This window comes from Nothobranchius furzeri, chromosome 3 (genome assembly GCF_043380555.1).
Source record: "Nothobranchius furzeri strain GRZ-AD chromosome 3, NfurGRZ-RIMD1, whole genome shotgun sequence".
In the NCBI taxonomy this organism is placed as follows: Eukaryota; Metazoa; Chordata; class Actinopteri; order Cyprinodontiformes; family Nothobranchiidae; genus Nothobranchius; species Nothobranchius furzeri.
In genome coordinates this window covers 48,803,733-48,827,027 of record NC_091743.1, presented here as the reverse complement: position 1 = coordinate 48,827,027, position 23,295 = coordinate 48,803,733, and the positions used below count along the sequence as shown (strand labels likewise).

At 40.1% G+C, this 23,295-nt stretch overlaps 1 protein-coding gene across 7 annotated transcripts in view; it reads left to right on the top strand.

Moving 5' to 3' along the window:
• Positions 1-23,295, top strand: part of slc11a2 (solute carrier family 11 member 2) — a 26,319-nt gene extending 3,024 nt beyond the window's left edge. For 2 of the 7 annotated variants that reach the window (XM_015959731.3, XM_015959733.3), the window contains exons 2-17: positions 8,279-8,360; positions 9,339-9,475; positions 9,585-9,704; positions 10,014-10,133; positions 10,827-10,933; positions 11,009-11,079; positions 11,160-11,227; positions 11,303-11,458; positions 11,587-11,745; positions 11,836-11,922; positions 12,613-12,732; positions 12,828-12,977; positions 13,058-13,131; positions 13,629-13,782; positions 14,225-14,278; positions 23,026-23,295. In XM_015959731.3, coding sequence (XP_015815217.1) covers positions 8,279-8,360; positions 9,339-9,475; positions 9,585-9,704; positions 10,014-10,133; positions 10,827-10,933; positions 11,009-11,079; positions 11,160-11,227; positions 11,303-11,458; positions 11,587-11,745; positions 11,836-11,922; positions 12,613-12,732; positions 12,828-12,977; positions 13,058-13,131; positions 13,629-13,782; positions 14,225-14,278; positions 23,026-23,103 — 1,737 coding nt within the window. In that variant the 3' untranslated portion in view covers positions 23,104-23,295. Of the gene's footprint in view, positions 1-5,610; positions 5,679-5,865; positions 5,967-8,133; positions 8,153-8,278; positions 8,361-8,716; positions 8,851-9,338; positions 9,476-9,584; positions 9,705-10,013; positions 10,134-10,826; positions 10,934-11,008; positions 11,080-11,159; positions 11,228-11,302; positions 11,459-11,586; positions 11,746-11,835; positions 11,923-12,612; positions 12,733-12,827; positions 12,978-13,057; positions 13,132-13,628; positions 13,783-14,224; positions 14,279-22,636; positions 22,692-23,025 lie in introns of those variants that run through there. The other 5 variants (XM_015959732.3, XM_070549256.1, XM_054749442.2 and 2 more) reach the window with 5 other exon arrangements.

Sequence of the window (23,295 nt, the reverse complement as noted above, 5' to 3'; positions counted from 1 at the left end):
GAGTGGAATCTTCTTACAGAAACCTTATTTAAAAATCTGTTTTCCTGCTCAAACTCGCTAAACAATCTGTGTTGTTTATGCTAAATTTGGGCAAAACAATTTAAGTCGGCTGTTTTTGATGTTTTCTACCACAAACGGATCAGGCCAGTCAAGTATTTTTTCCCTCATTACATTTAAAAATCTGAGTCCAAATTTGAGGTGTGGGACATTACATGCGAACAGTCAGTTGGGGAGTTGGCATAGATAAGCTGATAGTAAAAGCTGTTTATTGCAGATTGCTTCATTAATGTGCAGCAAGTCTTTTGAGGAAGTTTTGTGAATGCGTGACCAAGATGGCCTAATAGGCCACTCGCATTTTAGCTAAGATCTAATAAATCCACGTTTACAACATTAGGTAAAGTCAGAGTGAATCATTTTAATGACATAAGCTGATTTTACTGACGGCACAGTGGTGTCATCCTTAAATGGGACGGCTGCTTAAGAGTTTCCTCCGATGATCCTATTTACAACTTTAATGAAAGTAGAATGAAATTAGTATAAGTTCTTTATAGCATTTTTTTTTACCCAATCTCATTTTCTTTTCCTCACTGTTATTGGCTTTAGTGGTTTTCTTTTATTAGTATTTATCTAAAGATACAACAAAACACATTTTTAAATATATTCAACCCAATGCCGGTTAATCTTCAGCTAGTAGTAAGCTTCTCCCTGTATTTTAGTTTTCATAACATAAACTAAGTATAATTTTGACTAGATCACTTCTGACACGCAGGAAATGTTACACGATGCAGGACTTTTATCCAAGTCACACGTGGAAAAGAACAGCACATACCAGCAAGTCAGACTCAGTAATGATAACAACAATGGTTAGACAAAATAAAACCATTTTAGAGCCTGGTGGTTCTAGTAATTGTGATTTATGCTGCAGCACTCAATATGGCCAAGTTGAGAATATTTTTTGAAGAAGGGACGGTTTCTGTAATAATAATAATAATAATAGAGCTGGTCCACAGTTCCACGGCCAGGACGAAAACCACATTGCTCCTCCTCAAACCACATTGCTCCTCCTCAATCTGAGATTCAACTATCGATCGGACCCTCTTCTCCAGTACCTTGGAGTAGACCTTTCCAGGGAGGCTGAGGAGTGTGATCCCCCTATAGTTGGAACACACCCTCAGGTCACCCTTCTTAAAGATGGGGACCACCACCCCGGTCTGCCACTCCACAGGAACTGCCCCCAATGACCACGCAATGTTGCAGAGATGTGTCAACCATGATAGCTCTACAACATCCATAGCCTTGAGATACCCAGGACAAACCTCATCCGCCCCCGTGGCTCCGCCGCTGTGTAGTTGTTTGACTACCTCAGCAACTTCTGCCCCCGAGATTGGACAGTCCATCCCCAGGTCTCCCGGCTCTGGTTCCTCCTCGGAATGCGCATAGGTGGGATTGAGGAGCTCCTCAAAGTATTCCTTCCACTATAGCCCCAGTTGACGTCAGCAGCTCCCCATCCCCACTGTAAACAGTGTGAGCGAGTTGCTGCCTTCCTCTCCTGAGGCACCGGACAGTTTGCCAGAACCTCTTTGGAGCCAATCGATAGTCTTTCTCCATGGCCTCACCGAACTCTTCCCACACCCGAGATTTTGCCTCGGCAACTGCCACTGCTGCACCCCGCTTGGCTTTCTGGTGCCTGTCTGCTGCCTCCTGAGACCCACAGACCAGCCACACCCTGTAGGCCTCCTTCTTCAGCCTGACGACTCCCCAAACCTCTGGTGTCCACCAGCGGGTACGGGGGTTGCCTCCACGACTGGCGCCGGCCACCTTGCGACCACAGCTAGCAACAGCCGCCTCAACAATCGCAGAGTGGAACAAGGCCCACGCGGAGTCAATGTCCCCCACTGCTCTCGGGACGCGGTCAAAGCTCTGCCGGAGGTGGGAGTTGAAGACCGTCTTGACAGGTTCTTCTGCCAGGCGTTCCCAGCAGACCCTCACTATGCGTTTGGGTCTGCCAGGTCTACGCGGCATCTTCCCCTGCCATCTGATCCAACTCGCCACCAGGTGGTGATTAGTTGACAGCTCCGCTCCTCTCTTCACTCGGGTGTCCAAAACATACGGCCGCAGATCAGATGAAATGACTACAAAATCTATCATCAACCTGCGACCTAGGCTGCCCTGTTACCAAGTGTACCGATGGGCATCCTTATGTTCAAACATGGTGTTCGTCATGGCCAAACTGCGGTTTGCACAGAAGTCCAATAACGAAACACCACTTGAGTTCAGATCAGGCGGGCCGTTCCTCCCAATCACACCCCTCCAGGTCAAGCTGTCATTGCCCACGTGAGCATTGAAGTCCCCCAGCAGGACAATGGAGTCCCCTGATGGAGCACTATCTAGCACTCGTCCCAGGGACTCCAAAAAGGGTGGGTACTCTGAACTGATATTTGGCCCATAAGCACAAACAACAGTCAGGACCCGTTCCCCAATCCAAAGGCACAGGGAAGCTACCCTCTCGTCCCCCGTGGTAAACCCCAACACACAGGCAGAGAGTCTTGGGGCTAACAAAAAGCCAACCCCAGCCCTCTCCCTCTCACCCGTAGCAACTCCAGCAAAGGAGAGTGTCCAACCCCTCTCAAGGACTTGGGTTCCAGAGCCAATGTTATGTGTCGAGGTGAGTCCGACTATATCTAGCCGGTACCGCTCAACCTCTGCCACAAGCTCCTGCTCCTTCCCCGCCAGCGAGGTGATGTTCCATGTCCCAAAAACCAGTTTTCTTGTCCGGGGATCGGACCGCCAAGGCTCCCGCCTTGGTCTGCCACCCGATCCACATTGCACCGGACCCTTCATGTTCCTCCTGCAGGTGGTGGGCCCACAGTTGGATGAGCCCATGTATCCGGTTTGGGCTGGGCCCGGCCGGGCCCCATGGGCGAAAGCCCGGCCACTAGGCGCTCGATCACGGGCCCCAACACCAGGCCTGGCTCCAGGGTGGGACCCCGGTAACCCTCCGGGCCGGGTTCTCCGACTCTTTGAATTTACTTCCATGAAAGATCGTGTGAACCGTTCTTTGTCTCACCCTTCACCCAAGACCAATTTGTCATGGGAGACCCTACCAGGGGCACAAAGTGCCCCAGACAACATAGCTCCTAGGATCATTAGGGCACTCAAACTCCACCACGATAAGGTGACGGTTCAAGGAGGAGTCTTTGTTTTTATATTTATGTAATTTCCTAACTTTTTTTTTACCAAAAAAGCATCACTCTTACAGGAAGTACATTGATAATAAATGTGTTAATATTTACGAATATATTTAAAAGCTGCCTCATCACTCAGAGTTAAATATACATGGTGGTGCAGTGGTTAGCACTGTTGCCTCGCAGCAAGAAGGTTGCAGGTTCGAAACTCGGCTGTGGCCTTTCTGCGTGGAGTTGCGTGTTCTCCCCATGCATGCGTGGGTTTCCTCCGGGTACTCCGGTTTCCCCCACAGATCACAACATGCCCTATAGGTTATAAATTGTACGTCGCTTTGGATAAAAGTGTCTGCCAAATAAATAAACATAAATATTAACAATATGGCTGTAATGAGTGATGTGCATTTCCAAGACAGGGCAGGTACCACACGTTTGCAGGTTCACTCTCTTCTTCAAGTCACCTGAAAGCTGCGTGTTTAGTGACAAGAAAGCAGCTCATACCACGGCTCCAGGAGACTGCAAAACTCAACGTTTGCAACCACAACCTATCATTGCTGTGATCTTTTTATTGTTTGTAGGCAATTTCTCCTTCTTTTTTAACGTATCTTTCAGTGTCGGCGTGTTTTGTCCGAGTTGTTACTGTCACCTTGATGTATTGAACAATATTTTGAGTGTTTGTTTTAAAAGGGCAGACTAAAACTAAATGCATACAGGTGATTCACTGTGGCGACACCTGAAGGGAAAACTGAAAGAGAAAGGAGTTTGTTTTTAAAGTGTCCTATCAGATTTGTAGAGTTGAATGTAGCTCAGCCTTTTCTACCAAATGAAATACCCAATATACACACATCACTAGTGTCTATTGCACTGCCTTTACTGCCCAGTTTAAATTGCATCCAACCGGCAGCCATTTTCACTCTCCTGTTAGCTCTGCATTAGCCTGCTAGCCAACCACTCAATATTATGGTGTCTGAATTCCCCTGCTGCCTTAAACTGTGCGATGTTGATGTCGTCTTTGCAACAATGAATACTGATGTAGTGGAACTTCTCCAAACAAAACTAAGCCATTGTTATGACGTTGTTCATCTCAGGATGAATTATGAGGTCTTGCATGTTGTTTTATAAAAGTTTTTTGATTCAGTCTTTTCCACCGGTTTTCGGTCTTTTGAAAATCGCTCGATCTGGTCCGATTCCCGATCATGTGAGTAAATTGGAGCATCCGTAGAATGAACGAAGCCTAACCCGAAGGCTTTATCGGCTGGATTGATTTATTTGTTAAACAAATCAAGCAAATGCCCTTTAAGGCCTTCCAAGGTGAGATTAGACAAATTATTATGTTGAACTGAATAATCAGATAACTTTAATGTTTAGAGTGAAGTGTGGGAGTCTTTAGGGGGTCCTTCGGTGGTATTTTACCTGTTCCAAGTTGGAGTCACTTCAGAAGTCATAGTTTTGGTGTGTGGAGTTTTTAGTTTAGGGTTGTTGTTTAACTTAAAAGCAACACTAATGGTGCACAATAATAGGACATTGTTGGCAGAACAAATTTGATTTTTAATATTCATTTTTCCACCCAGTGTCTTTAGCAACACTGTCTGCTGACTGTGATCACATGAAAGCATATGACAAGTATTTGGTGTAAGTCGGAGAGGATTTAAGGGTTCTGTGGCCCAGTTTTGTGGCAGTATTTGACAAAATGATGGCTTGCTCTCTGTTTTATTTCTTCTTTTGATTTTTACTTCCAACATCATCATGATTAATATATTTATAGAAAAGTACAAAAATGTGCCAGAATTCTTGTTTTATAAATAGAAAAGTTTTCCTTCTTTTTGAAGAGTAGAAATTATTTGAGGAAACCTCAAAAATAATGTTTAGTTTTCCTAAAAGAAAAATATTCTCATTGGTGCAGAGAGCACAATGCATTCCCTCAAATAAGCGATTTGTTCCTGCTTTTCTTCTCATTTTTGTAATTAATCAGTGATTTTAAATGTTTCCAGTCATTTTTAAAAAGAGAAACATGTAAAGGACTAATGCGTCTCTAAGTGTGGATCATTATTCCAAGCACTTGTTCAGCTTGAGGAGGTGTTTGTTTGCTGGAAACCTTGAGTGCTGGAAAAGTTGCCTCAGCTCGTCCTTTGCCTCATGATCCCACAGTCATGTGCTGGGGTTGCAGTCTGATAAGTCAGAGTTATAAAATAAAGCTGATTTATTTTGCTGCGATTTTTGGGTATCATAATATCAGTGATTAGTAGGGTTGGGCATTGAGCATCGATTGGAACCGGTTAAACTGTTCATTTTTCCCGGAATCGCTCAACGTTTTTTTTTTTTTTTTTTCGATTTCCAGAATGCCGGTGGAAGAGGAATCCGCGGCCGATCTCCATGAAAAATAAATGTGATCTGCAAATTGTGATCAACGCTTTTCAGAGCTGATCACACCAGCCGTCTGTGTGCAGCACCGAGCCCCCCCCACCCCACCCGGTGTCGGTGCAAGATCGGCTCGGGGTCCGTCGACTCTCTCTGTTTGTCAATGTTTCACACCCTGTACATCGATGTTGTTTTGTCAATATGTTATGTCTTGTCTGCTGCAAATGTGTCAAAGATTGTTAAAAAAAAAAAAAGATCTTGCACCCGAGCAGATCCTGTACCAACACCGGATATAAACAAACGTGTCTGCCGAACTTTTACTCCGTATGTAAACTTTAATTCCTGCAGCTTAGAGGAAACTTGTTAAATACGTCAACACGGTGGATTTCATAGAAGCTTTAAAGAACAAACTCTGGACGGTGTGAGGTGAGTTTGTCTTACTGCAGAAATAAAAACACACAGAGCATCAGCAGTCAGACACGTGAGCGTCAGAAGGCTGAACAATAACCTGTAGAATAATTAAAGTCATCATGCTAGAGAAGCTTCTCTGTGGTGGACCACACCAGCTTCTGCCACATTAAATAATAATAATAATAATAATAAATCACACACAAAGTTGTGAACATTTTAATTTCCTTTTTGAACTAGTTCTGTTGAGAGTTTTAATGTTTAAAATCTGTTAGATTGTTACTGACAGCAGCTACATTTAAGTTTCACTTCCTGTTCTGACTGAATGCTGCTGCAGCATGGAGGTGTAGTTCTCAGTCATCCTGGACATGATCATCCTGAGAGTTTTAGCTGAAAACAGCTGCACGTTTCTGGATATGTGGGAGACATTTAGCCTCTCATCCCAGAGGCTTCTTCCAGACTTTGGTTGTGGTCAGAAACAAACACACTGGTTGTGCTGCAAGTCTTTTTCCTTTTTTTCCTCCAAATCATGTTTCTGTCTAAATGAAGGTGATGTTATTGTTCATAGAATTAGAATTCATGTTGAAGTTAAGATTATTTCATCAAGTAGGACCTGTGGTTAGCTAGCTCATGTAAAGTATGTCATGTCTTCAAAGAATCGGAATCGGGAATCTATAGGAACCGGAATCGAAACGAGGAATTGGAATCGGAATTGTTCAAAATCAAACGATGCCCAACCCTAGAGATTAGGTAGGAAGTACATGATCTATAGAAAGTATTTGTTTCATGTGGTTTGGGACGAAAAGCTGTTTTTTAGAGGAAATGAAACTCATGTGTCTTTAGCAGACCAGAGGGTAGCTTGTGAAAATTCTTGTTTTCCTGGAGCCTTTTGACTCATTTTTGATCTGCTTAGTCATTGGAGTAATTTGCAAAACATATTTTTAAAGGAGGAAATGAGAACAAAAAGATGCACAGTCATGTTCTTTTGACCTCTGTGTGTGTGTGTGTGTGTGGGGGGGGGGGGGGGGGGGGGGGGTTTGCCTGAAGAAACGTTACAAATGTTGGCCTAAAATTAGCACTGTTTCATCTGCATATAATATATATCATTTGTTCCCTTACTGTGGCTGCTTGTTATAATGTTATAAACTGTATGCAACATTTACAACAGGCTCTTTGTTGGACAGCTAAGGGGGAACGACATATGAATTGAGCTGAAAGCATCAGCTATTAATCTTTTACATTCATACATGTTCACATTTGAGATGAAAGTGAATTTAATGAGCCTTTAATGATCATTAATTACAGTTTAGTAAATTAAGCAGATTTTTATGCTAATATTAGATATTACTTTTTAATTGCTTATTAAAGGTTGAATGTGGAACATGAACACCAAAGCGACATCTAGTGTGTGGCGGTTGTCTTTGCAACAATTGAACAAGGTTTCCAGCTGTTGGGATACCAGGCTCGCTGCCGATACGTGAAATTTTTTATTTGGGTCCATCTGCTGTAGGCTTCACCTAAACTCAGGCCCAATCCCAATAATCGCACTTCCACACTTGCGCCCTTCAATTGCGCATTTCCAGCCAGGGTGGATCAATGTGTGGGAGTCCCGATTCTCAAGTGCAGAAGTTGATCACGCCCCTTTTGCACCCTTGATCCAATTCACCCAATTTCACATTGATGATGGTGGCGGCAGCGCCTCATCAACAAAATAAGTAGAAGCATTTCCTCCATTTTCAACTCTCTCTGTTTTGTTTATTTTTCTGACATGCAGACAGGGGGCTGCCATCTTGGAATCATGTGCACGTAGAATACGCTTTGATTGGCCACTAGAATATTTCACCTCAACAGGCAGCTAACATAGAGTGAGTTTCTTCCCCCTGTGAGGCAAAAAAAATCAAACCGGTTTGATTTTCACCAAGTGGCTTTTTTTGACCCGAGTTTTTCTGTCTATTTCCTATTGGTGGCTAATGCAGGAAATGGGGGTTGAAGACTATTTTCACGTTCAGCCTGCATGTGAAACTCAGCATGACTGATCAAATATCTAAAAGAACATGAACGATACATTTCTCAGGGAACATCACCTTTAAGTTCAAGTTGAAATTAATACGTACTTAATAAGGTGGTCACCCTTTTGATTAATATTCGGTTACATTTATTTCAGATACCGGACAGAGACAAGCTTGTTAAAGAAGAAACAAACTGTGAGGATTTGGAGTGTGTTTAATCATTAAAGCCAAGTTAACGGTTCATCACTCTCTGATCGGAGTGTCTGTGTGGATGAGCTGTCCCAACAAACACTATACTAAAGCTTTTGTTAAACTTCACAGGGGAGGTCGAAATTCATCCCTCAGTTTCCCAGGGAACCCTGCAACCTGATGACGGCCGAGCAACACAGAGACTTCCTGGAAGGTAGCTTCTTATAATAACAGAAACATCACACTATGTTTCCTTCCGTCAAACCCACCTAGTGTCTTGCAAAGGTTTTGAAATTTCTTCTTTGTCAGCCTGCAGTGCATGCTGTCGCTCATCTCATATCCACACGTTTCACCCTGGGTTGTGATTCTCTGATCGTGGTAAAAGTGCATTGGTGTTTTTACAGAAAACTGTTTAGGTATTCTGAGTGAGTGAAGGAGAGGTGTTGTCTTATTGACATTCTCCTGCGCACGTTTGCTGTGCTGATTGGCTTTACTTCTCCTTATCTGAGGGTCATTTTTTCCAACACAGTGCCAGATGTCTTTGTGACATTTAAGGCACCTCCTCCCCCCACATCAGCCATCAAAAAAGGAAAAAAAGTCAGAGGCTGTGTCACGTAAAAGCAGTCAGTCTTAGGCAACGGTGGACTTTAGGACCTGCAGTGAGAGGGAGCTTATGGGTGAAAAGATGGAAAGGTCCAAACGTAGTGAGTAGCATTTACCGTCCTACTTTTGTTGTGTTAAACAGTAATTATAAGACCAGGAAAAGCTTTTTCCTGGTTTTATTCGAATCCTGTTTTTATTGTGCTCATAACATATTTTAGTGGAGTCGGGATGTGGCTAATTAAAGGATCCTGCTGAATTAAGTTGGAACGTTTAATTTTAGGGTTTATTCTAAATTGCTTGTTCATTGTTGCTTTTGCGTTCAGTCTTTTCTCCTCACATCAAAACATCAATGCATTTAGGATGGCTTAAATAAAATGTCTCAAAAAGTTGCACGATTATCTTTTTCTACTAGTGTTTCTGTCCACTTCCCGAAATCTCAGCAATAATCTGAAATATGTGGAAAATGATGTCAAATTGAAACTGTAAAAGATCATTTTAGTTCTACAAGCAGATTATTGTTTCTTGATAATCTTCCTTCTCCCTCATCACTAGCTCAAGAGCCAACGCTTTCCCTTTCTGTTTTCCTCAGAGGACCCCCAGCAGGAGAATGGAGTCCACACGAACCATTACAGCTCCATCTCTCCTCCTTCCTCACCCGTGGTCCAAGAAGAACCTTTCTCCACGTACTTTGAGGAGAAGGTGCACATTCCAGAAAGTCCCAACCAGGTACCACCAAACAGCTGATGTTTTCTGTAATATAGACCAAAACTTGACATAATCATGGGCACAAGTAAAATATGTTTGGAAATAAAAAGAGCTGCACTTCTTTACCCAGGTATTCAGTTTCCGTAAACTCTGGGCCTTCACTGGACCGGGGTTCTTGATGAGTATTGCTTATTTGGATCCAGGGAACATTGAATCAGATCTGCAGTCTGGAGCTAAAGCTGGTTTTAAGGTAATGAGTAAAGATGGTTTTAGCTTGTTTTTTCTGACATCCACTAAATTCAGTGTCTGTTCAATATTTCTCTTGATTTATATTTGTTACATTTCACAGACAGATTTTTTTGTACATGTCTGCATTTTGTGCCTGACTGTTTATGGCTCTGGTGGGTTCATATAGTTCTGTTGGTATTTACTAGATAGTTTTATAGCATCTCAAAGTCCAGAATGTATATGAAAAATATCATTCTGGTAAATTATTATTAAAGGGTGATGGCCAGCTTGTGGGATGTAACCACATGTGCTGATTTGGTCTTCTTTGCAGCTGCTGTGGATCCTTCTTGTGTCCACCATCATCGGGTTGTTGTTACAGAGGTTAGCTGCGCGCCTCGGAGTCGTCACTGGAATGCACCTGGCTGAAGTCTGCAATCGCCAGTATCCCACTGTGAGCATCCTCCCTTTTCTGATTGCTCACCTAAATTCCCTCAATCTAATCATGCATTTTTTTTATATAAACTGGTATTTGTTTTCTTTTAAACAAATTCTGCTCTTTACTACGGAAGAGCATTAGGGCCACTGAAAGGAAAAAAAAGTCTGACCTTTTTTTCAGAATTCTGACTTTTTTTCTTATTATTCTGACTTGTTTCTCAGAATTCTGACCTTAATCTCAGAATTCTGACATTTTTCTCAGAATTCAGATGTTTTTTTCTCAGAATTTTGACATTTTTCTCAGAATTCTGACATTTTTTTTCTCAGAATTCTGCCATTTTTTTCTCAGAATTCTGACCTTTTTTTTCTCAGAATTCAGACTTTTTTCTCTGAATTCAGACTTTTTTCTCTGAATTCAGACTTTTTTCCCCAAAGAATTCAGACTTTTTTCCCCAAAGAATTCAGACTTTTTTCCCCAAAGAATTCAGACTATTTTTTCTCAGAATTCAGATTTTTTTTTCTCAGAATTCAGACTTTTTTCCTCTGAATTCTGATGTTTTTTTTCTCAGAATTATTAAAGTTAGAATTCTGAGAAAATAATTCCTTCTCTTCTTTTTTTCTTTTCAGTGGCCCTAATCCTCTTCCGTACTTTCCTGACATATTGTTTATTACATTTCTAAAACTAGACTGTTATTTTTTTCTTTTTCAGATTCCTCGGATCATCCTGTGGTTGATGGTCGAACTGGCGATTATTGGTTCGGACATGCAGGAGGTCATCGGCTGTGCCATCGCTTTTAATCTCCTCTCTGTGGGCAGGTACTTGAGCTGTGAATTCTGCAAAAACAAATAAAATATTTAAAGAAAATTAACTGTATTTGTCTTCATCTCTAGGATCCCGCTGTGGGCCGGAGTTCTCATCACCATCACAGACACATTTGTGTTCCTCTTCTTAGACAAATATGGTTTGTAATGATCCTGACAAAGATGCAAACCTCTTTCTGAATGTGTCTGTCAGTATCTACACACGTTTAAATCTCTTTAGGTCTGAGGAAACTTGAAGCTTTCTTTGGCTTTCTCATCACTGTAATGGCTGTTAGTTTTGGTTATGAGGTGAGGTTCCTTCACATTTAAAACACAAAGTTTTAGTGATTTGTGACTTTTAACATTTATTTCTGTCCACTTCAGTACGTGCTGGTGAAACCAGACCAAGGAGAGGTTCTGAAGGGGATGTTTGTGCCGTACTGCGCCGGCTGTGGGCCAGTGCAGCTGGAACAGGCCGTGGGAATCGTGGGCGCTGTCATCATGCCCCACAACATCTACCTGCACTCGGCTCTGGTCAAGGTCAGAAACATTTATGTAACAACTGAATTCCTAAACTTGGCTGAAAAATGCCTCGATCTCAGATTTTTGTAGTTATGTATGGAATCAGAGATGCAGTTCAAGTGGTTTCGCTGCTATTTTTCTTTTAGTCTCGTGAGGTGGATCGCAAAGACAAGAAGGAAGTTAAGGAAGCCAATAAATATTTCTTCATCGAGTCATCCATCGCGCTCTTCGTCTCCTTCCTCATCAACGTCTTCGTAGTGGCCGTGTTTGCTCAGGCCTTTTATAATAAAACCAACATTGATGTGGTGAGTCTGTGGAGCCTGTGCAGCTGAGCAGAATGATAGTTCTTGGTGTAATGGAGTGGAGGTTGAGCTGATTCTGAGTATGCTTTGCAGAATGCTATGTGCAACGCTACTGGCAGCCCTCACACCGACCTCTTCCCTCTAAACAACGGCACCCTGGAGGTGGACATCTACAAAGGGGTATGCTCATACACACTTCTACACATTTGAGACATGTTTACTTTATCCATGGAGAACACACACTCCTGACTGGGTCAACAGTGTTTGTTAGATGTGTTTTAGGAGTCGTACTTCAGTTATTACCGACTCACATTCATGCTTATTAAACCATGGCTAAGTAGGAGAACAACAGAAACTGTGAAAACAAAACATTTTCCTCACATTTTTGATAAAACTTCTGCTTGGGAATTTATCTTGAGTTTGCTTCTGGGGAAAGGTAAAGGAAAACATTTTGGCTCTCAGCTCAGTCCAAGGGTCAAAACCGTTGTACAACTCTCATGCTGACATCATTACATGGTCTTTTATGGGCGTGCACAAACTAGTAACTAGAGTTACACTGAAAACACTTAGCTAACACTTATAATTGGCTTGTTTTTGCAAGTTTTAATCCTACAGTTATTTCCGTAACAGATGCATGAACTCTGAAAACTGTGATTATTAAAAGAGGCTAGTAGATAATTAGCGTTGTGAGCTATTGGGTGAAAAACACAATCAGCTGTTTTCCAAGTGTCCCACCAAATCCTGCTTCTGCTTTAATAGCATGGATACTAATGAAAGCTTACAGATCAAAAGATCAGAAGGGATTTTTTTTTTGGCTTCTGTTTGACTTTTGGTAATGGTTGAAAATTATTATTTTTCCTGTCCGATCAGGGAGTGGTGTTGGGCTGCTTCTTTGGTCCTGCAGCTCTCTACATCTGGGCCATTGGGATTCTGGCAGCGGGTCAGAGCTCCACCATGACAGGAACCTACTCTGGACAGTTTGTGATGGAGGTAAAAAAATATATCAAAATTGCTTTTTCTTCTTCTGAGAAGCTAAACCGATGTTCATGAATAAATTTCTACATCTATTTTCGACTCCTTTTAAGGGTTTCCTGAACCTGAAGTGGTCTCGTTTTGCTCGAGTGCTGCTGACCCGCTCCATCGCCATCACACCCACGCTGCTGGTCGCAATTTTCCAGGATGTTGAGCATCTGACTGGGATGAACGACTTCCTCAATGTGCTCCAAAGCATGCAGGTCAGAGCAAACCCTCTCAGTCAAAGCTCGTCACAATGGAACGTAAAATATTTACCTTCGTTCCTCCTCTCGTCCTACAGCTTCCATTTGCTTTGATCCCAATTCTAACCTTCACCAGTCTGACGTCCATAATGGGCGACTTTTCTAACGGAATGTAAGTAAAATATACAAGTTTTGATTCTGATTTAGTTTCTCCTCTTTGAGCACAAGACAATAGTTGCTCATTTTTAAGCCACAGCTCATTTTCCACTGGGAGAAATCTGTAAAATTAAGACTGAGACACAAGAACATTTTCTCACACTCTTGTGTTATTGTCTAAATATAAAACCTGACTGTTTTTGTCAAACATGTTTAGACAGTAGATCAGCATAATGGAGAGGAAGCGAAACAACGCTGAAGTCAGTTTATCTGTTTAAACACCAGACTGTTTGTCTTTCTCAGATAATTTAGTTCAATATTCAAAACAAACCTGAAACGTTAGTTTTAAACCAACAAAAATAAACTACTGTCAAACTAAAACATGGTTTAACTTGTAACCCTGAGTGTGTATTTTCTGTTTTTTAGTATATATGAGTGTTTTCAGACTTAATTTTAAAAGTAACGTTATGTTTTACAAGCGTGTGTGTGTATGTGTGTGTGTGTTTGTTCAAGGATTTGGAAGATCTCAGGAGGCATCGTCATCCTGGTGGTTTGTGCCATCAACATGTACTTTGTGGTAGTTTATGTGACTGCTCTAAACAGCGTGCTGCTCTACGTTTTCGCTGCTCTCCTCTCTGTGGGATACCTGTGCTTTGTGGCCTACCTGGTGAGTTGAAGCCGTTTTTACTCAGACTTCATGTTTTTGGGTTACTGTCGATTCTCTAGCTACTTTCTAACAATCACAAAAAGATGAACTAATACCTGTAGATCTTGAACTGTACGTGTGTGATGGAGTAAATTCAATCCCATGAAAACATAACGACAGCTAACAAACCTGAGAGAAAGAAAAGGTAATTTACTCATCATTTAAATAAAACAGAAATCACAAACATGGGATGGCAGGTGACCTGGGTGACATAACATTTGATCTCTCCTCAAACATAAATTTATTATATATATTTATTTTTATTTGTTTTAATCAGTTTAGAGTTGCTTTAAAAATGGAACTGTGTGTTTAGAGTATACGATACTGCATTACTGTTCTCTCTAAAATGCATTCAGAAGTGCTCATGAAGTTTGATGTCTTCCCCTCTCCTTTTGTTCTGCAGTCGTGGCACTGTCTGGTTGCCTTGGGGGTTTCCAGCCTGGACTGTGGCAGCAGGGTAAGCAATCCACCTGCTGTGTTCATAGAGGACCAGTCTGAGTATGATTCCTAGAGCTGAACACCACAGTAACCACCAGCATGTCTCTGTTCTCTGGGAGACACTTGTACTCAACCAGGACTTTTTAGGATCATTTTGAAAGTGCATTTGGTGTCTTATGTGTATTTTTTGTAAGACTGGATATCAGATTTGTTGCTTTTTAGGTTCTCCAAAGTACACCAGCACATTAAGTACATCGCTGCTTCAGCCAGTTTATTAAAAGAAGAAGAAATCAGTGTTTTTATTTAAAGTCATGAAATCATCTGCAGTATTCACTCATAAATGAGTTGTTTTTTTAATACCTGAAGGCAGGTTTGCTGTTACTTACGCTAACATCAGCTAAATCAAAGCAGTCGACCTTTGACTGAGAGGCACAAGTTCGAGTCGTCGTCAGTGATGAGTCAGTCATAAAAAACTAGAACAATCTGAACCGTGGCTTTTATCTCAACAGCTGCAAGCTCAGTTGTTCTCTCACTAAACCTTTCAGCAATTAAACCTTATTCCAGAGGTCCAATACTGCTGCTGTGGTTAAGGAAAACCCAATAAACTATTAAGAAAAAAACTCAACAGACAGCAATGCAGAAATATATTTGCATCAAAAAGTAGTTTATTTGCACACATTCAATCATTTAATTGACTTTTTAAAACTACTGTTGCATCACTGATTGTGTTGTTTAGGTGTAAACACACCTGATCTAATGACGACTTCCTCAATGTTCTTATCTCACTGTAGCCTAAGGATTCAATCTGTTTTCAACCTGTAATTTTCTTTTCAAAGGTCTTTTTATGAAACAAAGTGTAAATTTAAGCACAGAAATTGCCACTTTTTGCAACTTTAGATTTTCTTACTAAACATAAAGCGGCAAATAATACTAAAAGGCAATATTCATGGATCCACAAACTATATCCTATTTTTTCTAAGACCATGCAAGACATGTATGTTTTTACCCATGGCAAAGGTGAATATTACTCACTTTGCTTCATATATGCTTGCATACTTCATATACTTGTTAGTATAGCACGCCTGCCCACTTTTAATGAAAAATTAAACGCATTGTGTTTGACAAGTCAACGTCTGGGGCCAATCAAAAATGGCAAACGATGGCTTTGGTTTAATTTAGTGCTGCAGGACTTCAGATATTGTATAAAAAAACAGAAATCCAATATTTGGATAGTGCAGGTCAAGAACAGTACATGTGAAGCAGAGAACCAGAAGCACTACTACTGCTACACCTTCAACAACTTGGGTCCACATCACATGTGCGTGCCAACTCAGCCCTGGACAAGTGCACATGAGGGGTGATTTCAAATTAAATAAGGGCATATTGATCTCATATTGATGCAAAAGATTCAAAATTGGCCAAATCAAGGTTAATGTAAATCAAGTTTAAAGTAACGGTCAGATAAAGTGGTTCCAACTTTCTCTTAGTTTTGATATTGGGTGTGTTATGCAATTGTTACAAATACAGTACAGGCCAAAAGTTTGGACACACCTCACTTTTGGTATTCTCTTGATGAGCTTCAAGAGGTAGTCAGCTGAAATGGTTTCCATTACACAGGTGTGCCTTATCAGAATCCGAATCAGAAAAAGCTTTATTGCCAGCGCTCCAGCGACCCAGAGCATAGGAACTTGACTCCGCAAGAGTCCGCAATATCGAGAGAATGCTAAGGGTGTGCAAAGCAGTAATCAGAGCAAAGGGTGGCTATTTAGAAGAAAATGGAATATAAAACATGTTTTCAGTTATTTTTTGGTTAAGTACATAACTCCACATGTGTTCATTCGTAGTTTTGATGCCTTCAGTGAGAATCTACCAATGTATTGAATTGAATGAGAAGGTGTGGCCAAACTTTTGGTCTGTACTGTATAATATTGGTAACTTCACAACAGGACTGAGTAATAAGTCGAAAATTTATCGTAATCGAAATTTCTGACTCTTATCTAGATCATTTTTCCCATTTCAGTAAATGTTTGATGATTAAAAAAAATGAAAAGATGTGTGTGGGGAGCCAATGTTTTACACAACCACCAAGAATGACCATAGTGCTGAACACAGCAGCAGTAAATTACAATCATCCAATCGCGATATAATATAGTACCTACCAGTTTAAATAAGATAAAATATAAAGTCAAATTACAAAATAAAAACACAATAAAATTACGTTTTAAAAAAGGCATCAGCCAAAAGGCAACAACAGGATAACCATGTGCACAATAGGGAAATGCTAAACAGTAAAAGTGGGTTTTCAGGCAGATTTTAAAATTCTAGAGCTACAGATCTTTTTTGACTCTCTTTGGTGATGAGTGTCTTAGTATTGGGGCCAAAATGGCAAAACCTCAACCTCCTGTGAACGTCCGTCTGAGGAGACCTGAGAATATGCCTATGACTTAAATCCGAACATGACTTGAAATAGATTGCTTCATTGTTCTGGGCGGTTCTTAAACACAAGCTGCTCTGACTTCATAGTTGTCTGAAGCAAATAAAACAAACTAAGACTGGACATTTGCGCTGCTGATGTAAACGCAGAAAGCAGCCTCTAACTTATGATCACCATGGTGTCAGGAAGGCTACAAATAGTCATTTTTCCATCTTTATTAGTGCTCGTTGGGGTGAGACACCATTGCTCTTGGAGATACATGTTGCTGCTTGACTCACTTCTGCCAGTACCTTTTGAACAAATGGGCTCCTTTAGCGGGTCACAAGCTTGGGAACACCCTTCATAGATGTTTTGCTGCTTTAACCCAGTACATCTCCTGGTGGCTGAGCAGTGGCAGGGATCACCCCCTGCTACCCCATGCTGGTGCCATAGGTGATATTTGGTTCCCAACTCATATCCTTCCTTAGCCTACTTTGCCTCCACTACCAATTTTTTCATGGCCCTGTTCCTGTGCATCCCATGAGCAGGAGAACAGTTGAGGACCTAATGTAGACCCTGCCTCCTAATTCAGCAGTGTACGTGATGGCATCCCAGATGGCCCTCCCTGTAGTCTTCTGCCAGGTCTGTTTGCTTGGAATGCATCCCTTCATTGGCAGCTTTGATGCCAAGGGACTGAGTACCGCCATCAGCATTCCAGTCTTTCTTGGCTCTGATCATATGACCAGGTCTGGCTGGAAGGATGTCTCTACTGTCACCTTGGGGAATTGGAGCTTGGGACATTGTTTTTCAAACGTGCTTCGACAGAATTATTTTAAAAATAAACTAATGGAACAGGCCTGGACAATAATTATATAATATTTTGTTGCACAACCTTTTGAGACAATCACCACAATCAAATGGTTCCTGTAACTATCAATGAGACTTTGGCAACTTTCAGCAAGTATTTTGGCCCACTCATGAGCAAACTGCTCCAGCGGTCTCAGGTTTGAAGAGTGTCTTTTTCAGATGGCATGTTTCAGCTCCTTCCAAAGATGCTCAATAGGATTGAGGTCCCGACTCATAGAAGGCCACTTTAGAATAGTCCAGTGTTTTCCTCTTAGCTAGAAACACCCAAGAATGGCTGTGTGTTTTGGGTCATTGTCATGTTGCAAGACCCATAACCTGTGACTAAGACCAAGCTTTCTGACACTGGCCAACCCATTTCTCTCTAGAATCCCTTGATAGTCTTGAGATTTCATCGTCCCCTGCACAGGTTCAAGATGCAACAAAGCAGCCTCAGACCATAATAGAGCCTCCTCCATGTTTCACAGTAGGGTCAGTGTTAATTTCTTGATATGCTTAATTTTCTATTTGTGAACACAAAGCTGATATGCCTTGGCAAAAACTTCCATTTTTGTATCATCTGTCCAAAGCACATTCTTCCAGAAGCTTTGTAACTTGTCAGCATGTAGTTTGGCATATTCCAGTCTGGCTTTTTTTATGATTTGTTCTTAACAACTGTGTCCTCCTTGGTCATCTCCCATGTAGTCCACACAGGACAAACAACAATGGATGGTGCGATCTGACACTGATGTTCCTTGAGCTTGAAGTTCACCTTCAATCTCTTCAGAAGTTTTCCTTCTTTTGTTACCGTTCGGATTATCTGTGTCTTTGATTTGTCATCATTTTTCCTCCTGTGGCCACGTCCAGGGAGGTTGGCTGCAGTTCCATGGATCTTAAGTTTCTAAATAATATGGGAACATCTAGCTGCTTGGAGATGGCCTTGTAGCCTTTACCTTTAATGTGTTTGTTTATAATTTTATTTCCAATCTCCTAAGACAACTCTTTCCTTCGCTTCCTCTGGTCCATGTTTAGTGTGGTACTCACCAAACAACACAGTGACTACCTGGCACCCTATATTTAGGCCAACTGAATGATTACAAGATTGTAGACACCTGTGAGGCTAATTAGTGGACACACCTTTAATTAACATATTTCTTTGGTCTTATTTTCAGTGTTTTCTAGGGGTACCATAATTTTTGTCCAGGCCTGTTCCACGAGTTATTTTATTTATTTATTTATTTATTTTAATACTTCCATTGAAGCACGGTTAAAAAGCAAAGTCCAACTTTCATTGGATACATTTCATAGAAATTTTAATTATTATTACTTTTGTCAGATTCAAGTTAGTTTTGTGACCATTGTGGGTTTTTCTTTCATTGACCAAGGGTATCATCAATTTTGTCCACGTCTGCACGCCTTATGATCTGCCTGATTGAAAAAGTTGTAAACCCGTTTCCCAACCTTTGCTTCACCAAACTGTGTGAAACAACAATGTGTGTTTCAGGATCTTTGAAAATAAGTCCAATAAATATGATACATTTGCTTCAATAATGGCTAGATGCATCACAAGATGTGGTTACAGTATTTCACCTTTATTTATAAATGATGTTGGCGTTTCCTTCTCCGCTAATGATCTCTGCTCTGTTTTGACTGAACTTTTAAATATCATGAAGGTTTTTCTCTAAAAAGCACCAAATGATATCCAGCCTTCATTGTATCCCAGCATCTATGTTCAGGTTGTTTGTATTAGAATCTCATTCCTGTTTAAAATGTGAACCAAGTTGAAGGAGTGAGTTTCGATGTGAAGCATCTTCAGATGCTTACCGTAATTTCCGGACTATAGAGTGCACCTTAATATAAGCCACACCGGGCTAAAAGCCGCAGATATCTACTGAACTGGAAATGTAGTTTAACTGAACGTAACTGAACTGATCAGTATCAAACAAAACAGAAAAGTTATTGATTAGTTTATTCATCGTCCTGAAACCACTGAAGTCCTCTTCTTCAGTGTCGGAGCTGAACAGCCTCAGAAGAGCTTCGTCACATACCTTTTCTGTGGCGATGTCAGTGTCGCTGTCCATGTTGCTGTCATCATCCTGGGGTGAAGCTGGGAAAACGAGCAGCACCGTTTTACTGTGAAAAAAATCCTCCCGGGCGCTTTCCGTAGCACTCCTTTAACATTCCTTCATTAGACTTTCCAGCATCCATCCTTTCTGGTTGACTAAAGCCGCACCTCATTATAAGCCGCATGGTTCAAAGCGTGGGGAAAAGTAGCAGCTTATAGTCTGGAAAATACGGTAATTTGTCACTTTGTTTTGTCTCTTTTGCACAACTCTGATCAGATTTGACTGTAGTATAGAAGTATTCTCACCTCGGAGCTACAGAGCGTATCCAGTGCCTCAGTGCTTGGAGAGGTCATAGATGCTTGTTTGTTTAGAAACATGGCAGTGGCCTCTGTTTGTACCATATGTATTGTGTTTTATCTTCTATAAAACATTATTTAGCATCGAGAGCACGGGGTTTGTTTTCTAATCTTGTACAAGGTTTAAACATTTATCGTAGTATTTTGTAGGAAAAGTATTTGTCTACTGACCATAATCTTATGTCTACAGTACTGTAAAACCACCCTTTATTGGTCGATTTTCTTTCCAAAAGCCCAGATTTTATTATAATATTTAAAAACTAATCCTGATCAAGATTTTCTTCAACTTTCTGAAGACCGTCTACTGGTTTTCTTTGCATCCTGCCTTTTTACTAATTTTAATGTAGCCCTTGATAGGATGTCTAGCTTTGTTTTAGTTATTCATTTCACTCTTCCCTATAAACTTTCCAGACTGTGTTCCAATTGTATTGTTTGATTCTTTTGGGGGGGAAAAAACCATCAAAGGAAACACAGTTTGGCACATAAAATAACATTTTAGCACCAACAACCAGATATTAACCAAAATCTTGACTTTCAGTAGACGATCAACTGAAGGATGATGCATCTTTCTGGACTTTGTCCTCCACTCGTCCTCTTCCCTTATCTATTATGTTGGACAGAAAACGAGTGGAAAAAGTCACGGTGCAAAGAAAACTGTTTAAAGACAGGAAGATCTAATTGTCAAAACCTTTCATAAAGACATAGTGGTTTAACTTTTTTGCATAATACCGTATCAGATGGGTATTGGGTGAGGATGGTTATTTCTGCCTAAACAAAGGCTTCTGTTGTGTTACTGTGAATTCTACATTTGCTTAAACATGTTTGTTCCATCATCATTCCATCATCTCAAGTAGTCATTTTGTTGAGCTTCTGAGAAAAGTACCGTCCAGACAGATGAACTCCGCTATTTATAAAAGTAGAGAAATAATGACGTTTGTTGACTTTGTTCTGATTTATTTACCATGAAGGAGCCTGTTGTCCACCGCTTTTACTGAACGTAGGTGATTTTTGTTATTTTCTATTGAAATATGTCTGTATGGTTTGTTTTGTTTCCAGTGTAAAGCTGCTGTTTTACCTCCTGACCATTTTGCAGGTCAAACGGTAAACTTCAGTCTGTCCAAATGTGACTAAATCATTCGGTAGTTCAGCAGAAGCTGAATGATGTTTAGGCTTTAGTTCAGGAGGTGGCGATGATGCTCATATTCAGCAGTATTCCGATTATGATGCAGCTTCCTTCTCATTACTTCCTGTAGGTGGTCTAACACCAAACCGGGCACGCAGCTGCAGAGTTAAGTGTTTTAAAGCATGAGCGATATCCAAGTAGTGTGTGTGGTGTCAGAAATAAACGTGCTGGAAATCAAAGCAGTTCAGTTTTTCTTGGGAGTTTTGTTCTCAAAAGGAGTTTGTTCATAAAAACAAAATGATGAAATATTTTCATCCAACCTCACGTCTAGAAACTGAGAAAGGCACATGTGTTGTTGACTGAGCTCATGGTGGTGATGTCATGTTGTCCTTTCATTTCTGCTGTTTGAAACTGAATAAAAACTGTTTGTTTTGCTTTTGAAAATGCACCAAAAAAATAAAAGTTAATAGTAAATTTATAGAAATTTGTTGGAGTCTTCTGTTTGAGTGTGTGAGGGCTCTGGATCAGCTCGAGATTTCAGCAGAAATATTGAAACACGAGTTTATTTACTTTCCGGTTATTGTAGACTGTAAAGTTGCTTTAGAAGCAGAATATAAAAACTGATTATATATATTATATATATATGTATATATATATATATATATATATATATATATATATAGATATATATATATATATATATATATAGATATATATAGATATATATATATAGATATATAGATATATATAGATATATATATATAGATATATAGATATATATAGATATACATATATATATATCTATATATATCTATATATATATATCTATATATATATAGATATATATAGATATATATATATATATATCTATATATATCTATATATATATATATATATATATATATAGATATATATAGATATATATATATAGATATATAGATATATATAGATATATATATATATATATATATGACAGAATAAGGTTGGTTTTAACCAACAGAAGCTTGCAGGTCTAGACAGAATAAAAATATCTCGAGTGCTAAAGTATGATGTATGAAATACCCGCGGATGTGAGTGCTGATCCACAACCATAAAACTGTCATAATGGATTCATTCTGGAAATGATGGGAACGTTTTGATAACACTGTAGCGTCGCGCTGTCCTGCAGCTCCATGTTTGTGTCTTCTTTGAAAGCCACTCAGTAGTTTATTCATCTTTAAAAAAACAAATCATGTTACTGCTGATCACGTGTCAGCTGGAAGCTCAAAACACAAAATATTACTATACCTAAAAGTTGCATGTCTAAGTCAAATTTTACTTTTTTCTAAATTCCTATTTATTTAAATGTTGTAGGTTTAATTGTTTCAAATATTTTTCTTAGTGTTGAGCCAAATCCAGTATTTAGTTTTCTGTCAACAGAAAAGGTTATTGAAACAACTCCATTGTTAAAAAGTGAATACAGATGATTTGATTTGATTTTAAACTTTTTCTAATATTAATCTGTTCATTTCTTCTGTGTAAGAGCTAAACCTTCTAAAAATATATCATGTTTACAATAAATACTTCAATTTTTCAGGAAGTTCCATTTATAAATGAAGAACTATGAGTTTGGAAAATAATATTTCTCCAAGGTGAGCATTTTTGATTAATCTGGCAATCAAAAACAATCATAATATTTGGCAACTTACACAAAAATCACCTTTTGATTTACTGATTAAGTTATTTATTTATCGCATGTTTTCCAGGTTGCAGCATTGAGACGATTTAGTGCATTTAACTGCTGCGGTCCTACTTTAATAAATTATGTCATTAAATGAAGATAAATCAAAACACGGATGCAGACGACTTTTAAGAGATCAAATATTAAAAACTCAAATCATACAATAAATCATTTTTCCACTTACTTTAGTGTAGGGTTTATTTATGACGTTTTCTTTGATAACATGTCTTTATCGTCTCCTTCAGGTCCCCCTGAGTCTTCGACGCCACACAGACATTTTCTTACTCAGCGATATGGACTTTGACACGCCGGTGGACAGATGAGAGGACGCATGGAGCTGCTGCTGCTGCTGCTGCTGGTCTGTGGTGGCTGCAGTCAAACAACCCGTCTGATACCGGGGACCAGGAAGTCTGGCCAGTGTGTTTTAGTCCAACAGGTTTTAAAGGTGCCCTTACAGCCCATCCAACTAAAAACACTCCTGCAGAGTTCAGGGACAACATCTTGAATGGTTAAAC